General features: G+C 41.0%; 3 protein-coding genes across 3 annotated transcripts in view; 1 reads left to right on the top strand and 2 right to left on the bottom strand.

Annotated features, from left to right (window-relative positions):
• LOC140995732 (uncharacterized) overlaps nt 1-2,297 on the top strand; it is a 33,971-nt gene extending 31,674 nt beyond the window's left edge. Inside the window, exons 35-37 of the mRNA XM_073465809.1 lie at nt 1,648-1,784; nt 1,857-1,940; nt 2,124-2,297. Coding sequence (XP_073321910.1) covers nt 1,648-1,784; nt 1,857-1,940; nt 2,124-2,129 — 227 coding nt within the window. The 3' untranslated portion in view covers nt 2,130-2,297. The remainder of the gene's footprint in view (nt 1-1,647; nt 1,785-1,856; nt 1,941-2,123) is intronic.
• A 190-nt stretch (nt 2,298-2,487) lies between these two features.
• On the bottom strand, nt 2,488-10,830 carry tti2 (TELO2 interacting protein 2). The gene is made up of 11 exons (XM_073465847.1): nt 10,658-10,830; nt 8,243-8,732; nt 7,741-7,913; nt 6,888-6,945; nt 6,461-6,589; nt 5,749-5,841; nt 5,303-5,496; nt 5,063-5,206; nt 4,375-4,534; nt 4,068-4,189; nt 2,488-3,264 (listed from the first exon to the last, which is right to left on the bottom strand). The coding sequence occupies exons 2-10, from the start codon at nt 8,729-8,731 to the stop codon at nt 4,103-4,105; spliced, it is 1,527 nt and encodes a 508-aa protein (XP_073321948.1). The 5' UTR covers nt 8,732; nt 10,658-10,830; the 3' UTR covers nt 2,488-3,264; nt 4,068-4,102.
• A 3,474-nt stretch (nt 10,831-14,304) lies between these two features.
• LOC140995763 (chromaffin granule amine transporter-like) overlaps nt 14,305-16,423 on the bottom strand; it is a 10,132-nt gene continuing 8,013 nt past the window's right edge. The window contains exon 16 of the mRNA XM_073465845.1: nt 14,305-15,607. Coding sequence (XP_073321946.1) covers nt 15,497-15,607 — 111 coding nt within the window. The 3' untranslated portion in view covers nt 14,305-15,496. The remainder of the gene's footprint in view (nt 15,608-16,423) is intronic.

Genomic DNA, 16,423 nt, shown 5'->3' with positions numbered 1-16,423 from the left:
GAAGATTTTTCTCATTTTTTAAATTCAGACACATTTTTATGAAGAAGGAAAAAGAGGATCCTCATAAGGATCAAACCCCCAATCTCTGAAACTTCAAGTAATCCTCTTATAAGCTAAGCCACTTGTTCATGTGGTCTTTTCTGTTTCTCAGAGGTTTTCACTGTTTCCTTCAGTAACCTGACCTTCAAGCCTCACAAGGATTGAACCAGTATCCACAGAACTTCTGATCATCCTGCTAAGACACTGAGCTATTCCAGTGTAATTCCTACATTTTTGACTTTTACTTTTGGAAAACAGACTTCAATCTCAAAAGTTTGAGTGAGGATCCTAAAAATCTACAAGTAGAGCTCTAACATCCTGAGCTACTTGATCAAGGACTCCTCCAAATGTTTCTTCACATGAATTTTTTTTTCATGCATGAAATGGAGTAAAGAAAAAGTGAATTAATTTTTTTAATTCCAGAGATTTTTTTGTGTGTGTGTGAAACCGAGCAGAAAAACAAAATATTTATTTAATCCTCTGTGAATTTTAAGGTCCAACAAGAATAAAGGGTGAAAAGCTTTAAAAATGACAAGGTCTTTGTCTCTTTCTCATTGGCTCAAGGTGTAAGATGAGGTTGAAGCTTCAATCCTCTGATATCTGTCACATTTTTAAACTTTCATTGTGGATAAAGACGCATAAGAGAAGGGTTGGGGAAAAACTGAAATTTGAGAAAAAGTTAAGGGGAAATTTGAGGAAAAAGTTAAGGGGAACAAAGCCAATTTTGAGAAAAAGTTAAGGGAAAAAAGTCAGAATTTTGAGAAAAAGTTCAGGGGAAAAAACTGAAATGTGAGATAAAGTTAAAGGAAAAATCAGAAATTTCACAAGTAGAGGTAGATGTAAAGATTTCCGAAATTTTCCGGAAAGTTTCGGAAACTTTCCGGAATTTTCGGAAACTTTCCGGAATTTTCGGAAAGTTTCCGAAATTTTCGGAAAGTTTCCGAAATTTTTCGAAACCTTCGGTTTCAGTTTACAAAAGACAAAATGTCTGAGAAAATCTCAAATTTCTGATTTTTTTTCTCTCAACTTTTTCTGAAATTTCTCCTAATTTTTTCTTAAATTTCTCTCAATTACTCTCAAATTTCTGATTTTTTCAGAAAGTTGAAAAAAAGGGAAAAGTCATAATTTTCTGAAAAAGTTCAGGGAAAAATCTAAAATTTTAGAAAAAGTTAAGGGAAGTTTGGGAAAAGCTAAGGGAAAAAGTGAAAATTCGAGAAAAAGACGGGGAAAAAGTGAGAATTTTGAGAAAAAGTTCAGGGGAAAAAACTGAAATGTGAGATAAAGTTAAAGGAAAAATCAGAAATTTGAAAAAAGTTAAGGGAAAAGTCAGAATTTTGAAAAAAGTCAAAGGAAAAGTCAGAATTTTTAGGAAAAAGTCAACATTTTGAGAAAAAGGTTTTGGGAAAAGTTTTAAGCAAAGCAAGAATTCTGAGAAAAAACGTCAGCATTTTAAGAAAAAGTTTGAATAAAAGGTCAAAGTTTTGAGAAAAAGTTTACAGAAGATAAAATGTTTTTATAGAAGATTTAAAAAAACAATTTAAACGTTAAAATAAGGCATTACAAAGAGAAAATATACCAAATAACTTTATTTCCTGTTTGACTTGTCAGAGGAGGAGCTTAGGCAGAGAGAGAAACAGCTGCTCCACAAGGAGGAGGGGCTAAAGCAGCTGGGGGAGGGGCTACGGCTGAAAGAGGAGAGGCTACAAAACAAACGTGAAGATGAACAACAAAAGAAAGACGAAGAGGTAGACATTTATTCAATAAGATCTCAGGATGAAAATCAATAATTGTTTATTTAACATGTTCTGTGTGTGTAGGAAGAGGACAGCAGGGAGGAAGAGGAGGACGAAGAGTCTTTCTACCTATGTACAGCTGGTCTGAGATCAGCCTTCAGTACTGAGGTGAGTCCCGACAGAAAAACACTACATTTAAATAAATAATATTTAATCTGTTGATCTACGTTTGTTTCCTGCGACATGAACTCAGACAGATAAATGTAGACAAACATGAATTACATTGATCAATAATTTATTTCTATTTCTTCTCTCTGTTGTGATTTTGTTTGTTCTTTTGTTTCCTCCCAGGGCTAGATAGACCGGTCGAGAAGATAGTTTCTTTTATTATTTTGGCCTTAGTTCACCCTGAAGAGAAGCTTCACTTTGTGTTCTGTCATATTTTGTTTTGGCTTTGTTCCTACTTTGGTACCGTAATCATTGATTGTCTTGAGCGGTTAACAATAAACTACAGTTTTCTGGTTGCAAAACGTTGTTCTCTGCCTCATTTATGTTGCGCCTCTGTTCCCCTAGCCTGGGGCGTGACAAGTGAGTTGTTTGAATTAATGTGTTTATTTATTCATTTATAGATTTTACAGTGTGTGTGTGTGTTGTCAGGAGGAGAGGTGGACGGTGGAGCTGCAGAGAGAAAAACTGAGACAAGAAGAAGACCGACTGAAGGTGAACGATAAGTTTATTATTAACTTTATTAGAAACAAACGACATGAATCTTCAGACAACAAACAGGAGTGTTTTTACAGGATTATTGATGTTCAGATGATCCGGTCTGACTTTTTATCATCACTTTGTTTCCACAGGTAACATTTATACCGAGTTACACAGTGAAGACTGAAGTCAGTCTTACTGTTGTTGTCACATGTTTAGAAGCAGGGGAAACTGTTAGCTTAGCTTCATTAAAAAAGACAAAAACCTCCAAAAACTCAACCCTGTCACATCGTGCTAGCTAACGAGCGACAGTGAGAGTTGGACGGTTCGCTGGTCGCTGCAGCAGCTTAACGGTATGTTCTGTCGTATGTGACACTACAACTGGTTTCACCAGACGTGACATCCAAAATGACCAAAATACTGTCACAGAAAATGTTTCTTCACTCAGTGAAAATAAAAAATGTTGAATAATTCAACACATGAATCAGACCTGACAGATGCTAGGCTAACAGTTTCCCTCGGCTTTCAGTCTTTTGTACTAAGCTAGGCTAAATGCGCCCCAGATCTGTCTGTGTTGGATGTCCATCTGACACATGAGGCTCTGTAGGAGACAGAACAGATGTCCTTCAGTGGACGTAGAGACGAGTCCTGACTGAGTGTCTGTTTTGTCCTCCAGGCTCGTCTGCGCTGCAGTTTGTGGACTCAGCAGGAAACTCTCACGGAGAGACGACTTGAGACTGAGGAGACGTTACTGGGACTGAAACACAGACTGGACCAGCTGGACTCTCTGCTCACACACACACACACACACACACACACACACACACACACTGATGTTAGACAGATTAGAAAATCTCACCTAAAGTCCATTTAGTTTCTGTTCCGGAGCTTTCGATCGTATCAGTTTCCTCATATATGAAGACTTCTGATCCACGTCGGGATAAAAGCTGTGAGTTAAGTCTTGATGTGAATCTTTGGCAGCTGTGTCTCATGTTGTATTTCAGCAGATTAATTAAAGGTTTAACACGCAGAATTGTTTTGAATCAAAAATCAACGTGGACACCAAGAACCAAATTATGAGACTGCCAAAGATCGACACGCCGGACATTTCTGATGTAGGATTATTATTATTGTCTGAACTGTTCAGATCAGACGCTCCAGAACATCGACTAAATGAACCTGCAGTGAGTTTGTTTTTACAAAAACTGTTTCTGATGTCAAGACTGAACTTTGAACCTCAACCTCATGAACTTTAAGTTATACAACAGCGTCTCTGACGAGCGAAGCACCGACAGTTTTCTGTTAATGACAATCAGCTCAGATTCGGACGATGACGCGCGCCCTGAACGCATCATCAGCATCACTGTGTCATGTGGAGCTGAAAACATTAAGCACTGACGGAATATTTCTGAGGTCTGTGAACGCAACACGTGATCTCAACATGAAGCACTTAAAGAAGCTTGTGGTGCCTTCATGAAAACACGTACAACAGAGTCGCACGCTGCTGTGAATACAGATGATGTTTATCTTTAAATTAAACTCTTTATGTTCAAACTGTTCAGTGTCCACGCCTCGTTTGTCTGCTCTCACCTCGTCTCTCCTCCAGGTGTTCCAGGTGTGCTGCATCACCTGTCTGTCGTCATAGTTACTGTCGCTAGGCAATGGAGCATCTCAGAGCTGCAACAGCTGCTGTCGACCTGCTGGAGGAGAGGCTGACAGACAGGATATCGATGTTAAAGGAACAGTTCAGAGTGTCTGAATGTTTAATCTGTGTGTTCCTCTGTAATTTACTGCTGGAACTCTTGAGTTGCCACCATTCTTGGTCAGGTGTCTCCTCTGTGATCTCAGTGAGTCTCAGCTGGTTTAAAGAACCAACATGTTATAAAGGTGAACACACCTGCAGGTTTCCGCTCGAGCAGCCGTCCAGCAGTCTGATACACAGCGCCGTCTGACCCGTCAGCTTCTGTCTGACCGGGTCACTGAGCTGAGAGTCCGAACACACATCGAGCAGCAACTTCAACAGGCAACGCAGCAACATGACGACACGACACGGCATCCTGACAGACAGACAGACAGACAGACAGACAGACGGGGTCAGAGAGGCAGACAGGTGAGATGAGCTGCAGTTCCTCGTTTGTCCTCCAGAGGTCAGAGTTGATCAGATGAACTGAATGTTAAACTGTTTTCTTTATGAATGTTTTCATGCTGTCGTCTCTCATTATTATGTTTGTTTCTTTTAATCTGTTTTCTTACTTGTTAATGAGATCTGATTAAATATACACCATTATTTTAATAATGGACTCATGAGTCTGAGTCATTGTTTAAAGAAGTCTCAGATCTTTGAGGAACTGATCGATCAATACAGAAGATAATCAGCAGAATAACTGATGGATGGAAACTGAATCATCCTCAAGAACAGACTCCAGAGTGTGTGTCTGTCTGTGTGTGTGTGTGTGTCTGTGTGTGTGTCTGTCTGTGTCTGTCTGTGTGTCTGTGTGTCTGTGTGTGTGTGTGTGTGTGTGTCTGTCTGTGTGTGTCTGTGTGTGTGTGTGTGTGTGTGTATTGTGGTGTGTGTGTGTTCTGACCGTGGCCAGGCAGCTCTGATGGTTTTCTGCAGCACCTCGAGGATCTTCAGTCGACTCGTCTCCTCAGGTGGATCTCTGACCTCCAGGTAGCCCAGCACCACCCGCTCCACCCGTTGTAGGTGTCTGCACACGGCCACGCCCATCCTGACCCCGCACACAAAACAAACACCCCCTGAGAATCAGCTTCAGACTCCACCCGCCCGCTGCTGTAACAGGATGAATATGAAGCGCCCCTCCCACCTGTCGATGTACGGAGGCAGGGCGGAGGCGTAGACGCGTCGCAGCGCCACCTTGTGCTCCGCCTCCATGTGTGTCAGGACCAGACGCAGCACGTCGTCATGGTGACAGGGCTTCCTGCGGGAGAAGGAGGGGCCGAGCGAGGAGGGGGGCGTTTCCAAAACCAGGAGTAGGTCCAAGAGACAGGACAGGACCGCCTGAACACACACACACACACACACATACACTCTGCATCCAGCTGTGTCTGACATCACTTCCTGTTTACTGTATGTGTCACTGTGTTTACTGTCCTCCATTTTATCTGAGTGTAAATCAGCTGCAGTGAAGATTTCAGATTAAAAATGGTGGAAATAAAATCTTTTCAAATCAGTTTGGGATCTCAGCGGACGAGTGTGTGTGTGTGTGTGTGTGTGTGCGTGTGTGTGTGTGTGTGTGTGTGTGTGTGTTACCTGTATGACAGCAGCCTCTGTGGTGTACAGGTGTTTGAACAGCGCCTGATAGAGAACTTCTGCTGTGTTGAACTGACGGAGATCTGCAGCAGGCTGAACACACACACACACACACACACACACACACACACACACACACACACACACACACACACAACCATCATCACCATCACAACAGGCACGTGGAGTTTCTTTTCATTTTTAGTTACAGTCTCAGTTCTCGATGACAAAATGTTGAACTCGTTTTTTCTTAAATAAAAATTAATTGTCTTTACGGTTTATAAAAATGTTCTTTATCTTCTATAAAAAAAATTGTTTTAAACTTTCCAAAACACATTTTAATTTTCAAAACTTCAGAATTATGACAAAAAAAAATGTGAAAGAAAAAGATCTGACTTTTTTTCCCCAAAAATGTTTCTCAACATTTTGCCTTTTTTGGGAAAACTGTTTGGGAAGAAAAGCCAAATTTATTGTTCCAAGGTTTCTTTTATTCTCTATATTTCTGTATTCATGACAATTTAAATGAAACATCTGTTGAAATTCTTCATGTGGATCAAGTTTCACCTGCCAGCAACTCCGTCAGGTGTAGAGACACCGTCAGTCACAAAGTGGTCAAATAATCATTTTGTGACAAAGAGACTTAAAGCTCCATGTGACCATCAGTGTGTGTGTGTGTGTGTGTGTGTGTGTGTGTGCGCGCACGTGTTCTCACCGTGTTGAGCACGATGTGGTGCAGACAGCGAACTCCCAGCATGCAGTTTTCTGGTCTGTGGTGGTCATTAAAGAGGAGGGAGGGGGGGAGGAGGCGGGGCAGGTGAGGGGAGAGAGAGGGCCGAGTGACCTGCACAAAACACACACACACACACACACACACACACACACACACACACACAGTTAGAAAGACAACACCTGAGTGTGTGACATCACAAACTCTGAAACTTCCTGAAACAGGAAGTACCAAGAATCTGAAGTCGAGGTGGATCATGGGACTTTTTCTGTCAGATCTGAACGAGGATTTATATTTATTCTGTTGCCATGGAGACTTAAATATTTCAACATGTAGCTTAAATGACTTTTTTTTTTAATATATAAATCCATGATGACATCATCACTGAATGAAGGTCAAAGGTCAAACTGACCTGCAGGAGAGTCCACGCAAACACCAACTTCACTGCTTCACAACGCTGCCACGAGTCCCTGCAGCACACACACACACACACACACACACACACACACACACACACACACAGTTAACCTGCCGATATCCGCAGCAGCTGTCTGTTTCAACTGACCCAACCATTGAATCAGTCACCACAACATCACCAGACTCCCTTAACAAATGTGGTGATTTTAAGAGTTGTTGAGTTAAAACAAACTTTATAACGTAGTGAAACTCTGTCTCTGACAGATTCTGAATCATTGTCTCCTTCTTGTAAATTCAGCATTAAATGAAAACAGTAAGTTGTGTGTTTCCTTGTAAAAAGTGTCAGTTTGTGGCAGCATGGCTGCACCAGCCTGTCTGCTTCTGTGTCTAAAGTGCTGAAGTCTTACCTGCCAACATTTAGCAGCTGTTTGAACACACTGTTTACACTGATTTCACCATTTACACTCAATTTATGACAGAAGAAACATTTTATTGATGCTAAACATGTCACATTTTACAGATACACTAAACAGTAACCAGTATAGGCGACTTCTTTGTCCCCAGACTCCCTTAACAAATGTGTCAGTTTAGTGAGTTGTTGAGTTGGAGACACTTTATAAACTGTGTGAAACTCTGTCTCTGACTGATTCTGACTTATTTGTTCCTTCTTGTGAATTCAGCAAATGTTCAACATGAACTTCTTTCTGTCTTTGAGCAGAAACATGGAGTCTGTTTGTCCCAGTGATGGACGGGTTTGTTTCATACAGAGCAGGAAGTGACATCAGATCAGACGCATGTTAATGTAGCTGTGAACTGAACCACAGACTCAGATTCAAACTGATTCTCACTTGGTCAGTTGAGGCTGCAGGACGTCCAGGATTCCTCCCAGAATTCCTCTCTTCTCCTGACTCTCGTCCCCCATCAGCAGGTGGGCGGAGTCTCTCCAGCCCCCCGCCCTCAGCAGCGCCTCCTGCAGGCTCTGAGCCGCCGCTCTGGAGGAGGAGCTGGTCCACACCTGATCCTGAACACACATGAAACACACATTGATCATTTATCATTATTAATATGATGCCTGTGTTTCACTTAGATATTTCTATGTCCTTTAAAACGTACAGAGAACAATTAGAGCAACATATAGTCTTCGTTCAGATGTTCAGAGGAGGTTTTTTTATTTCAGCGTAAACTTCATCTTCTTCTCACTGAGACGTCAGAACTCAAAACCGAGATGAAGCATCTACAAGAGTTTATCCTCAAATGAAAAAAATGAAAAATGAAAAGTAAAAACCTCCGTGGTCCAGTCTGAACAAAGACTCTTTAATAAAACAGAAACTCTGATGTTTGTTGACTCACCTGGAAGTGTGTGACAGCAAACACACACACAGGAGGCCCGAGAGTCAGCAGCAGACCAGTGTGACCGCCTCCATTTCCCAGAGTTCCCAGCAGCGCTGTGAGGGCGGAGCACACCGGTCCAGCTCGGCTCGGGACGCTCTGATAGGCTGCGGCGGGCAGCGAGCTGCAGTCGTCTTCACAGAGCGGCAGAGCTGCACAGCCAATCAGAGCGCTGACCAGAGAGCCGTACGACACCTGAAGCTCCGCCGACCTGTCATCCTGATTGGTGGAGGCCGGGCAGAACAGCCAATGAGGATCAGCCGTTTGAAAGAGACGTTCCACGCAACCAATCAGAGAGATCGTTTCAGACTCTGACGATACACCAATCAGCTTCTCCTGCAGACGAGACAGGAGCTCTGTGATTGGAGGAAGAGAGGTAGAGGGGAGGGGCTTCTCTGAGGAGGAGGAGGGGGAGAGATGAAGGTCATGAAGTAAAGATGAAAGCTCCATCCTGAAGACGAGGAGAGACGAGAAAGAAAAGAGAGATCGATTTCTTTATGCGTCACATCAGACAAATCAATCAATCAATCAATCAATCAATCAATACAACAGATCGATGTTTCATCAATGCTTGAGATAAACTTCTGATCACCAGAGAAATGCTGAATGAACGTATCCCATTTCATGCTACTTTATACTTTATGCTCCATCCAAAAAAACTGGCATGACCATATTCAAGGAGCTCTTTGACCTCTGAGCTCCAGAGATCCTTTACTGTGACCTCTGAGCTCCAGAGATCCTTTACTGTGACCTCTGATCTCCAGAGATCCTTTACTGTGACCTCTGACCTCCAGAGATCCTTTACTGTGACCTCTGACCTTGATGCTTCTGCCAAAAACAAAACGTTACTTCCTGTGTAAATTATCATTTTTCACTCATTCTAAATATGGTGTGTTTGAATATTTCTTCATACTAGAGTCATTAAACTGTCTTGGAAATGGATACATCGGGTCGGACCGGGTCGCTCAGACTCTCGTGTTTTCGATGAGCTCATTTGTGTTCATGTGTACTGAAGTTTGTGTCATTGCAGCCATTTTACCTGTAGTGTTGTGATTTAAGGTGTGAGACTTCATATATTTACATTTAATTCCAACATTAAAATGTTGATGTGGACTAAATGATTCATGGAAACATCAGTGGAGTCTCAGTGTTTCCTGAGTTCAGCCCCAAAAATAAAGAATTATAACTACAGAGCTGATTATTGATCCATTAATGAGCTCCAGGTGTCGCAGCTGCGACATGAAACATGATGAACACATTAATGAATGTTGGGCCGTTCTGCTTCATTATTACTTCTAACCTTTACCTCATTAATGTCATCAGGTTCTGTCATCATCAGTGTAAAGTATCCCAAAGTCATACTTGAGTAAAAGTAAAGATATCTTGTGGAAATATTACTCTGGTGCCTGTGTTTCTGGAAAGAAATGTATGAAAGTATCAAAACTACGAGTAAAAGTAAATTACAGGCTTCATATATTCACATGGATGTAAATCTTGTTTACTTTCAGCTTTGATCCACTAATCAAGATATTCTGATGATCTGCTTCAATGTTTTTTATCTGATTGTCAATAAAATCATTTAGTTTATCAAAGCACTCGTTTGCCTCTGACGCAGCATGTAATCTGTGAAGTAACTAGTAACTAAATTTATCAAATTAATGTAGTGGAGTAAAAAGCACCACTTGTAGTGGAGTAGAAGTATAATGTAGAAGAAAATGGGAATACTCAAGTAAAGTACAAGTACCTCAGAACTGTAGTTACAGTGTTTGAGTAAATGTACTTAGTTACATCCCGTCACTGTTTTTACTTCTACTCCACTAAATCTCTTTAAAACTGTGTCTGAAGTACTCAAAACTCCTTCAGTACTTTTACTAACTTTCAGGTACAGGATGTGAGTACTTCCTCCACAGCTGAGGGTTTATTGATTTCAGATCACATTGATAGTTTAATACACCAACTGTGCTTCAGGTGTTAATACTGTTTATATAGTGTGTCCAGTAATCACTGGTGGAATGTAACTAAGTACATTTACTCAAGTACTGTACTTAAGTCCAATTTTGAGGTACAATTGGAGTAATTCCATTTTCTTCTACTTTATACTTCCACTACATGTATGTGATAACTTTAGTTACTAGTTACTTTACAGATTACATGCTGCACCAGAGCCAGAGAAGCTGATCCATCATTATAATTCTGATTCGACTTGAGTACATTTAATATCAGATACTTTGGTACCGCCATGTCTTTACTCCAGTATGTGCTGTTAGCAGTTAGCTGTGCTGTTAGCTGTGCTGTTAGCTGTGCTGTTAGCAGTTAGCTGTGCTGTTAGCAGTATGGATGCTATATATGCTAACAGACGTAGCTTCTTGTACTCACAGTTGAAATAAACACTTTCTCGGCGGATGTTGGTGTTAAACTTTCCTTCTGTCTCTTCACGAGTCGCTCGTTTCCTTCTTGAACTCAGTTTTCATTTTAGATTTTGTTTCTCTGATTCGCGGCACAAGCACTGAAACCTCCGGACGACTTACTGCGAGGGACCGTGTGTTCGGAAAAATAGCTCCGACCGGATACAAGCTCCAGAGGTAGGTTCCGATATCTCGAGATGAACGTAACTGAAGGCGCGACGTGACGTCACATGTTTATAAAGACTCGAGTAAAGTAAAGTAACGGTGTTAAAATATTACTTTGGTGAAAGTGAAAGTAATCCACTTGAACAGTACTCGAGTAAAAGTATCTGATATTAATGTAATTAACTGATACATATATTTACATGTATTTATTGATTGTTTCATTGATTATTGGATCAAATATTCAGCATTTTTCTTGTAACTGGAATCTGTGTTTATTATAATCTGATGACTGAATAATGAATTTAAAAATGTTTTCATTTGGTTTGATGCAGCATGTAATCTGTAATCTGTAACTAAATATATCAAATAAATGTAACGAAGTTGAAATATAAAGTAGCAGAAAATGGAGATACTCACGTTAAGTACAAGTTCCTCAAAATGGTACTTGTAATTGTACAGTACTTGAGTAAATGTACTTTGTTACATTCCATCATCGTGACGATAGAAATAATAAATCAATGAATAAAAACTCACTGACGATCAGCAGTGGAGGAAGTATTACATCTTTTACTTCAGTTAAACCTCTTACCAGTAAAAGTACAAAAGTATTCATCAAAGTAGCAAAAGTACAAAAGTATTCATTATGCAGAATAATATGTGATATTATTATATTATAATTGTTGATGCAGGCATGTGTTCATCACTTTAGCTCATTCTCATGTCTTTATATGCTGCTGTAATCATCATCAATTATTATTGATTATATTTTGTATTAATAATTAACTAAAGCGATCAAATAAAAGCAGTGAAGTCAAATGTTTCCCTCTGAGATGAAACAGTATGAAATGTAAAGTCAAATAAAATGAAGGTGAGCTGTGACGTCACAGAAATCTCAAACTGAGCCGGTTGACTTTTGTAAAAAAACTCTTTAATCATTTAGTAACTTTCAAAATCATAAATTAAGTCCGATAAAGAAGAAGAGAGGAAGAAAAGTTTCAAAGGGTCCAAACAATTCATCTGAAAATGAAAATCCATATAAATAAAGAAAAGCGGAGCAGAGGAGGCGTCCACCTCCAACTGTTTGTCAAAGAAAAGAAACTTCTCCTGAAAGACGCCAGGAAGCAAAGCAAGGCCGCAGACACAGAATTTGCATTTGTGAACATGAAATTGACAAAAACGTAACTAATGTCTTTGTGTCTGAAAAACACAACTGTCATCAAACGTGTCATCAGAAACAAAAACAAGTGGATGATGTCACCACTTCAGAGGCGCTCAGGATCATCGACGCGTTCACGCACGTCGAACACTTCAGAGCATCAGTGAGGATCAAAGAGACGCACATCACAGGACGGTGGCCTGCCGGGGTCAGACCACAACACCAGTCACATTTAAAATGTGTTTGTCACCTTTTTATTTTCCATAAATCAGCATCAACTGTTTCCTACCTGTTTACACAGACACACACCAGAGCCACACAAAGGGTTACACACACACACACACACACACACACACACACAGAGAGAGAGAGAGAGAGAGAGAGATTAGCTGTGTGTATTCATATTTCAAAGCAGGAGGAACTGTTTTGAAGCTGTGTGTGTGTGTGTGTGTGTGTGTGTGTGTGTGTGTGTGTGTGTGTGTGTGTGTGTGTGTGTGTGGGCTGAAGCTGCTGTGATCTGCTGTCAGAGGATGTAATTAACACTCACTTATACTAACCACACACACACACACACACACTGCTCAAACAACAGTTATTTGATCAGATTAAAGTCTAATCTGCCTGTGGTGATTTTTCTTTGGCCTTTAGCATCAAAACATCTGCTAGCTTTAAGCTAACTCTTTTCATTTACCATTTCTCAGTGTAAACACACAACGAACACTCCCAGGTTCATTTTGTGTCTCTGGATGGAAATTTCTGTTTAAATAATATAAACAGGCCGAGAACAAAACGCATTAGCTCAGGTTCACATTAGCTCAGGTTCACATTAGCTCAGGTTCACATTAGCTCAGGTTTACATTAGCTCAGGTTCACATTAGCTCAGGTTCACATTAGCTCAGGTTCACATTAGCTCAGGTTCACATTAGCTCAGCTCAACTTATTAAATCTTAGGTTAGCTAAAGGTTAGCTCATGTTTGATGAAAAAATCTCTCACTTTTCAACTCAACACATCTCAGCAGCACTCTGAGTTATTTTGTCGTAGAAATCATGAATGAAAACTGAGCTTCTTCTTCTGCTTCTTCTTCTTCTTCTTCTTCTCCTTCTTCTTCTTCTTCTCCTTCTTCTTCTTCTTCTTCTCTTTCTTCTTCTTCTTCTTCTTCTCCTTCTTCTTCTTCTTCTTCTTCTCTTTCTTCTTCTTCTTCTTCTCTTTCTTCTTCTTCTTCTTCTTCTTCTCCTTCTTCTTCTTCTTCTTCTCTTTCTTCTTCTTCTTCTTCTCTTTCTTCTTCTTCTTCTCCTTCTCCTTCTTCTTCTCCTTCTTCTCCTTCTTCTTCTTCTCCTTCTTCTTCTTCTTCTCCTTCTTCTTCTCCTTCTTCTCCTTCTTCTTCTTCTCCTGCCTGAAGAACAGACGTCAGCTCACATGATTCATCCTGTGGTGTAACAAGCTTCCTATTGTCTTCTCAGTGCTCGTATCAGACGAACGCTCATAATATCAACATCAGTGTTTGTGGTTACGGTGAAACGACTATGAAAGAAAAGCCTGTGAGCTTTTCATCCACTTCCTGTTTACCTTTCCATCTGACGGAGCTTCTGTCTGTCCGGCCGTCTTTTTCTCTGACGAACAAACGAGCCGTCACAGGAAATTAAAGAGCAGATAAGAAGCACGCGTGCACACACACACACACACACACGAGCTGATTTCCATCCAGATGCTTCTGTCAGTCTCACACTCAGTGTCGAGGACAGACAAACACACACAGGTGAGCAGGTGTTGTCCAGGTTACTGCAGGTTTTAATGGTGACACAGGTCAGAGGTCAGATACAGACTCAGTTTCACATCTCAACACTTTGAATAAAAACATTAATGACACAAAATAAACTCACATTTACATGGAATCTTTTTAATTAATGCCAAACACCCTTAAATAATTATGGGATTTATGAATGAATTGTATTTTTCAGCTGAAACATCCTCCTGATCTCAACTGTTTATTTTTACATGACGACAGATTCATGGAGACGCCTCGTGTTTACATCATGTTGGCTGAGACATTTAAATTAAGAGGCTCTGAAACTTTTAACGATATTAATTGAATTTACAGAAATAAATGGACTGATGTACAAACTGTCCGACTGACTGTTCGCTAAACGGTAGCAACAGTAAAAATTGAGCGCAGCTTTTTAAGGACTGAATTAAACAGTGTGTTTGCTCTAACATTAGCTGCTAGTGTTAGCATGTTTGGCTAACTAACTTATTCTAACTCTAAATAACTCTCAGCTCCAGAATATCCACCATGTTCTGGATGCTATCAGAGATAAAGCTAACATTAGCGACCCCTGAAACAGAAGCACAACACTTTATTTCCATCTCTCGCAGGCTGAGCGGATCACCGGCTGCTGAGAATAATGACATTTGTACCTTTGACATGTTGTTAGCATGATAACATGTTCAGCCATCAAAAGCATATTTCAGGCTCATTTACAGGTTTTTTATTTCGACTTGACACAGATGAAAACTTAAAACAGTCGGTGGAGACGATGTTTTCAACCAACGCACCGAGTTCATTTGAAGTAGCTAGCTAAAACTGCTAACAGCGGTGAGCACTGCTTTAGTTCACGTCCGTCTGAAATCCAGGACACATTGTTTCAAAAATCGCTGTGAATTAAAATCTGCGTTCAACGTTCAACAACACTCGTGCATAGTAACAGTAACGAAGGGGGCGGGGCGCAGCTAACGGTCAGTCGGAGGTCATCAGGCGTCTTTTAGTGAATTATCATAAATGTGTTTAGACTCATAACTGTGAAGCTGATTTCCTCTCAGCCTGCAGGAACACGAGCTGTGGTGTTACAGCGATGAATCAATTACATTCAAACCTACAGTGTGGAAACTATGTCTCCCCCTTCAGGCAGGGAGAGTAATTACACAACGTATACCGACAGGTGAGCTCTCTTCAAATCCTCCTCTGAACAGTTTATTTTTTCATCTGGAGCCTCAGAAACTTCTGCTGGACGCTTCTGAGGTTGGTCCGCCATCGCCCTCATAGCCTACTCCGTCACCATGGTTACCCCTCCTTCAGCTCTGACAGACCAATCATTGCTGGTTGGTGTAAATGACATCACAAAGTGACCGCTGACTCCAGATCTAAAAACTCTGACATCCTCTGAAATACAGAGAGATTTACATGGTGCTGAAAAGCTGACTCAGCGCTGTGTGAACCCGTGTGATCAGAGCCGGGCCGTGACAGACGTTCGTTATTTAAAGGAGCCACACTGCAGGTTTAATGTTGACATGCAGGACGTGCACGAGGCTTTAATGTCGACACTGTCCCTTTAAGAAGCGTTCGCTGTCTGCTCTGTTCTGACTGTGACGACAGGAAGTCTGATGATGAAGGTAAAAGGTGTTCAGAGACAACATCACAACATGGACATCTTCAGGTGCGTGTGTGTGTGTGTGTGTGCGTGTGTGTGTGTGTGTGTGTGTGTGCGTGTGTGTCACTCCTCCGTCTCTTCTTCTTCGCTGTAGTCGCTCAGAGGAAACTCACGACTCTCCTTCTGTGTGTTGTAGCTCTTCCTGTGCATCACACACTCCTGGTCGATGATCGCCTGCAAAACACACACACACACACACACACACACACACACACACACACAGTTGATCAATAAACCTCCCTCTCGTGTGTGTAATCAGTGTGTAATTGAGAGTTTATTAGTAGAAACGTTTCCTCTGCAGCTTTGAAGGCAGCAGCCTCTGATCTCTGATCAGTCTAATCACTGTGTAATGACTTCACACACACACTTTGGCCTCAACATCACAGACACACACACACACACTTCCTGCTGATCTGTCAGGACCTGCTGCTACACTGTGTGTGTGTGTGTGTGTGTGTGTGTGTGTGTGTGTGTGTGTGTGTGTGTGTGTTAATAAGCAGTGTGCAGTTGAACATGACACATTTTGTTTTCAGGATGCAGCCACATGTATTTCAGATACATTCAGCTGCTTTGACACATGAAGCGCACTTCTTCTTCTTCTCTGAGTCATAACTGTCAAATCTGAACACACAGACGTGATACACACATGTTCAGATTGTGTGTAACTCAAACCTTCTGAGGACATCGTCGTCTCTGACGTCCATCACAAATAAACATCAATAAAAACACTTAGAATTCATAGAACAAAAAATGCTCTTTAAAACTGCAGAACTCCCCTCAGAACATCCATGTTTTTAAGTGTTCTTCAGTCTCGCAGTGATCCAGTGACAGTTGTATGCACATTAATGAGTTCACTGCAAACAGGAAGTGCTATTAACTAATTCGGCTCACCTTGAATGGAGAATATCTGAATAAATGAGTTTATAGCTCACAGCTAACTCACTGAATCCATGGAAACACTATTATTATTATTATTCTGTTCACATCTCC

Source organism: Pagrus major, chromosome 5 (genome assembly GCF_040436345.1).
Source record: "Pagrus major chromosome 5, Pma_NU_1.0".
Lineage (NCBI taxonomy): Eukaryota > Metazoa > Chordata > Actinopteri > Spariformes > Sparidae > Pagrus > Pagrus major.
Note: the sequence above shows the minus strand (reverse complement) of the source record. Positions and strands in the feature narration are given on the sequence as shown.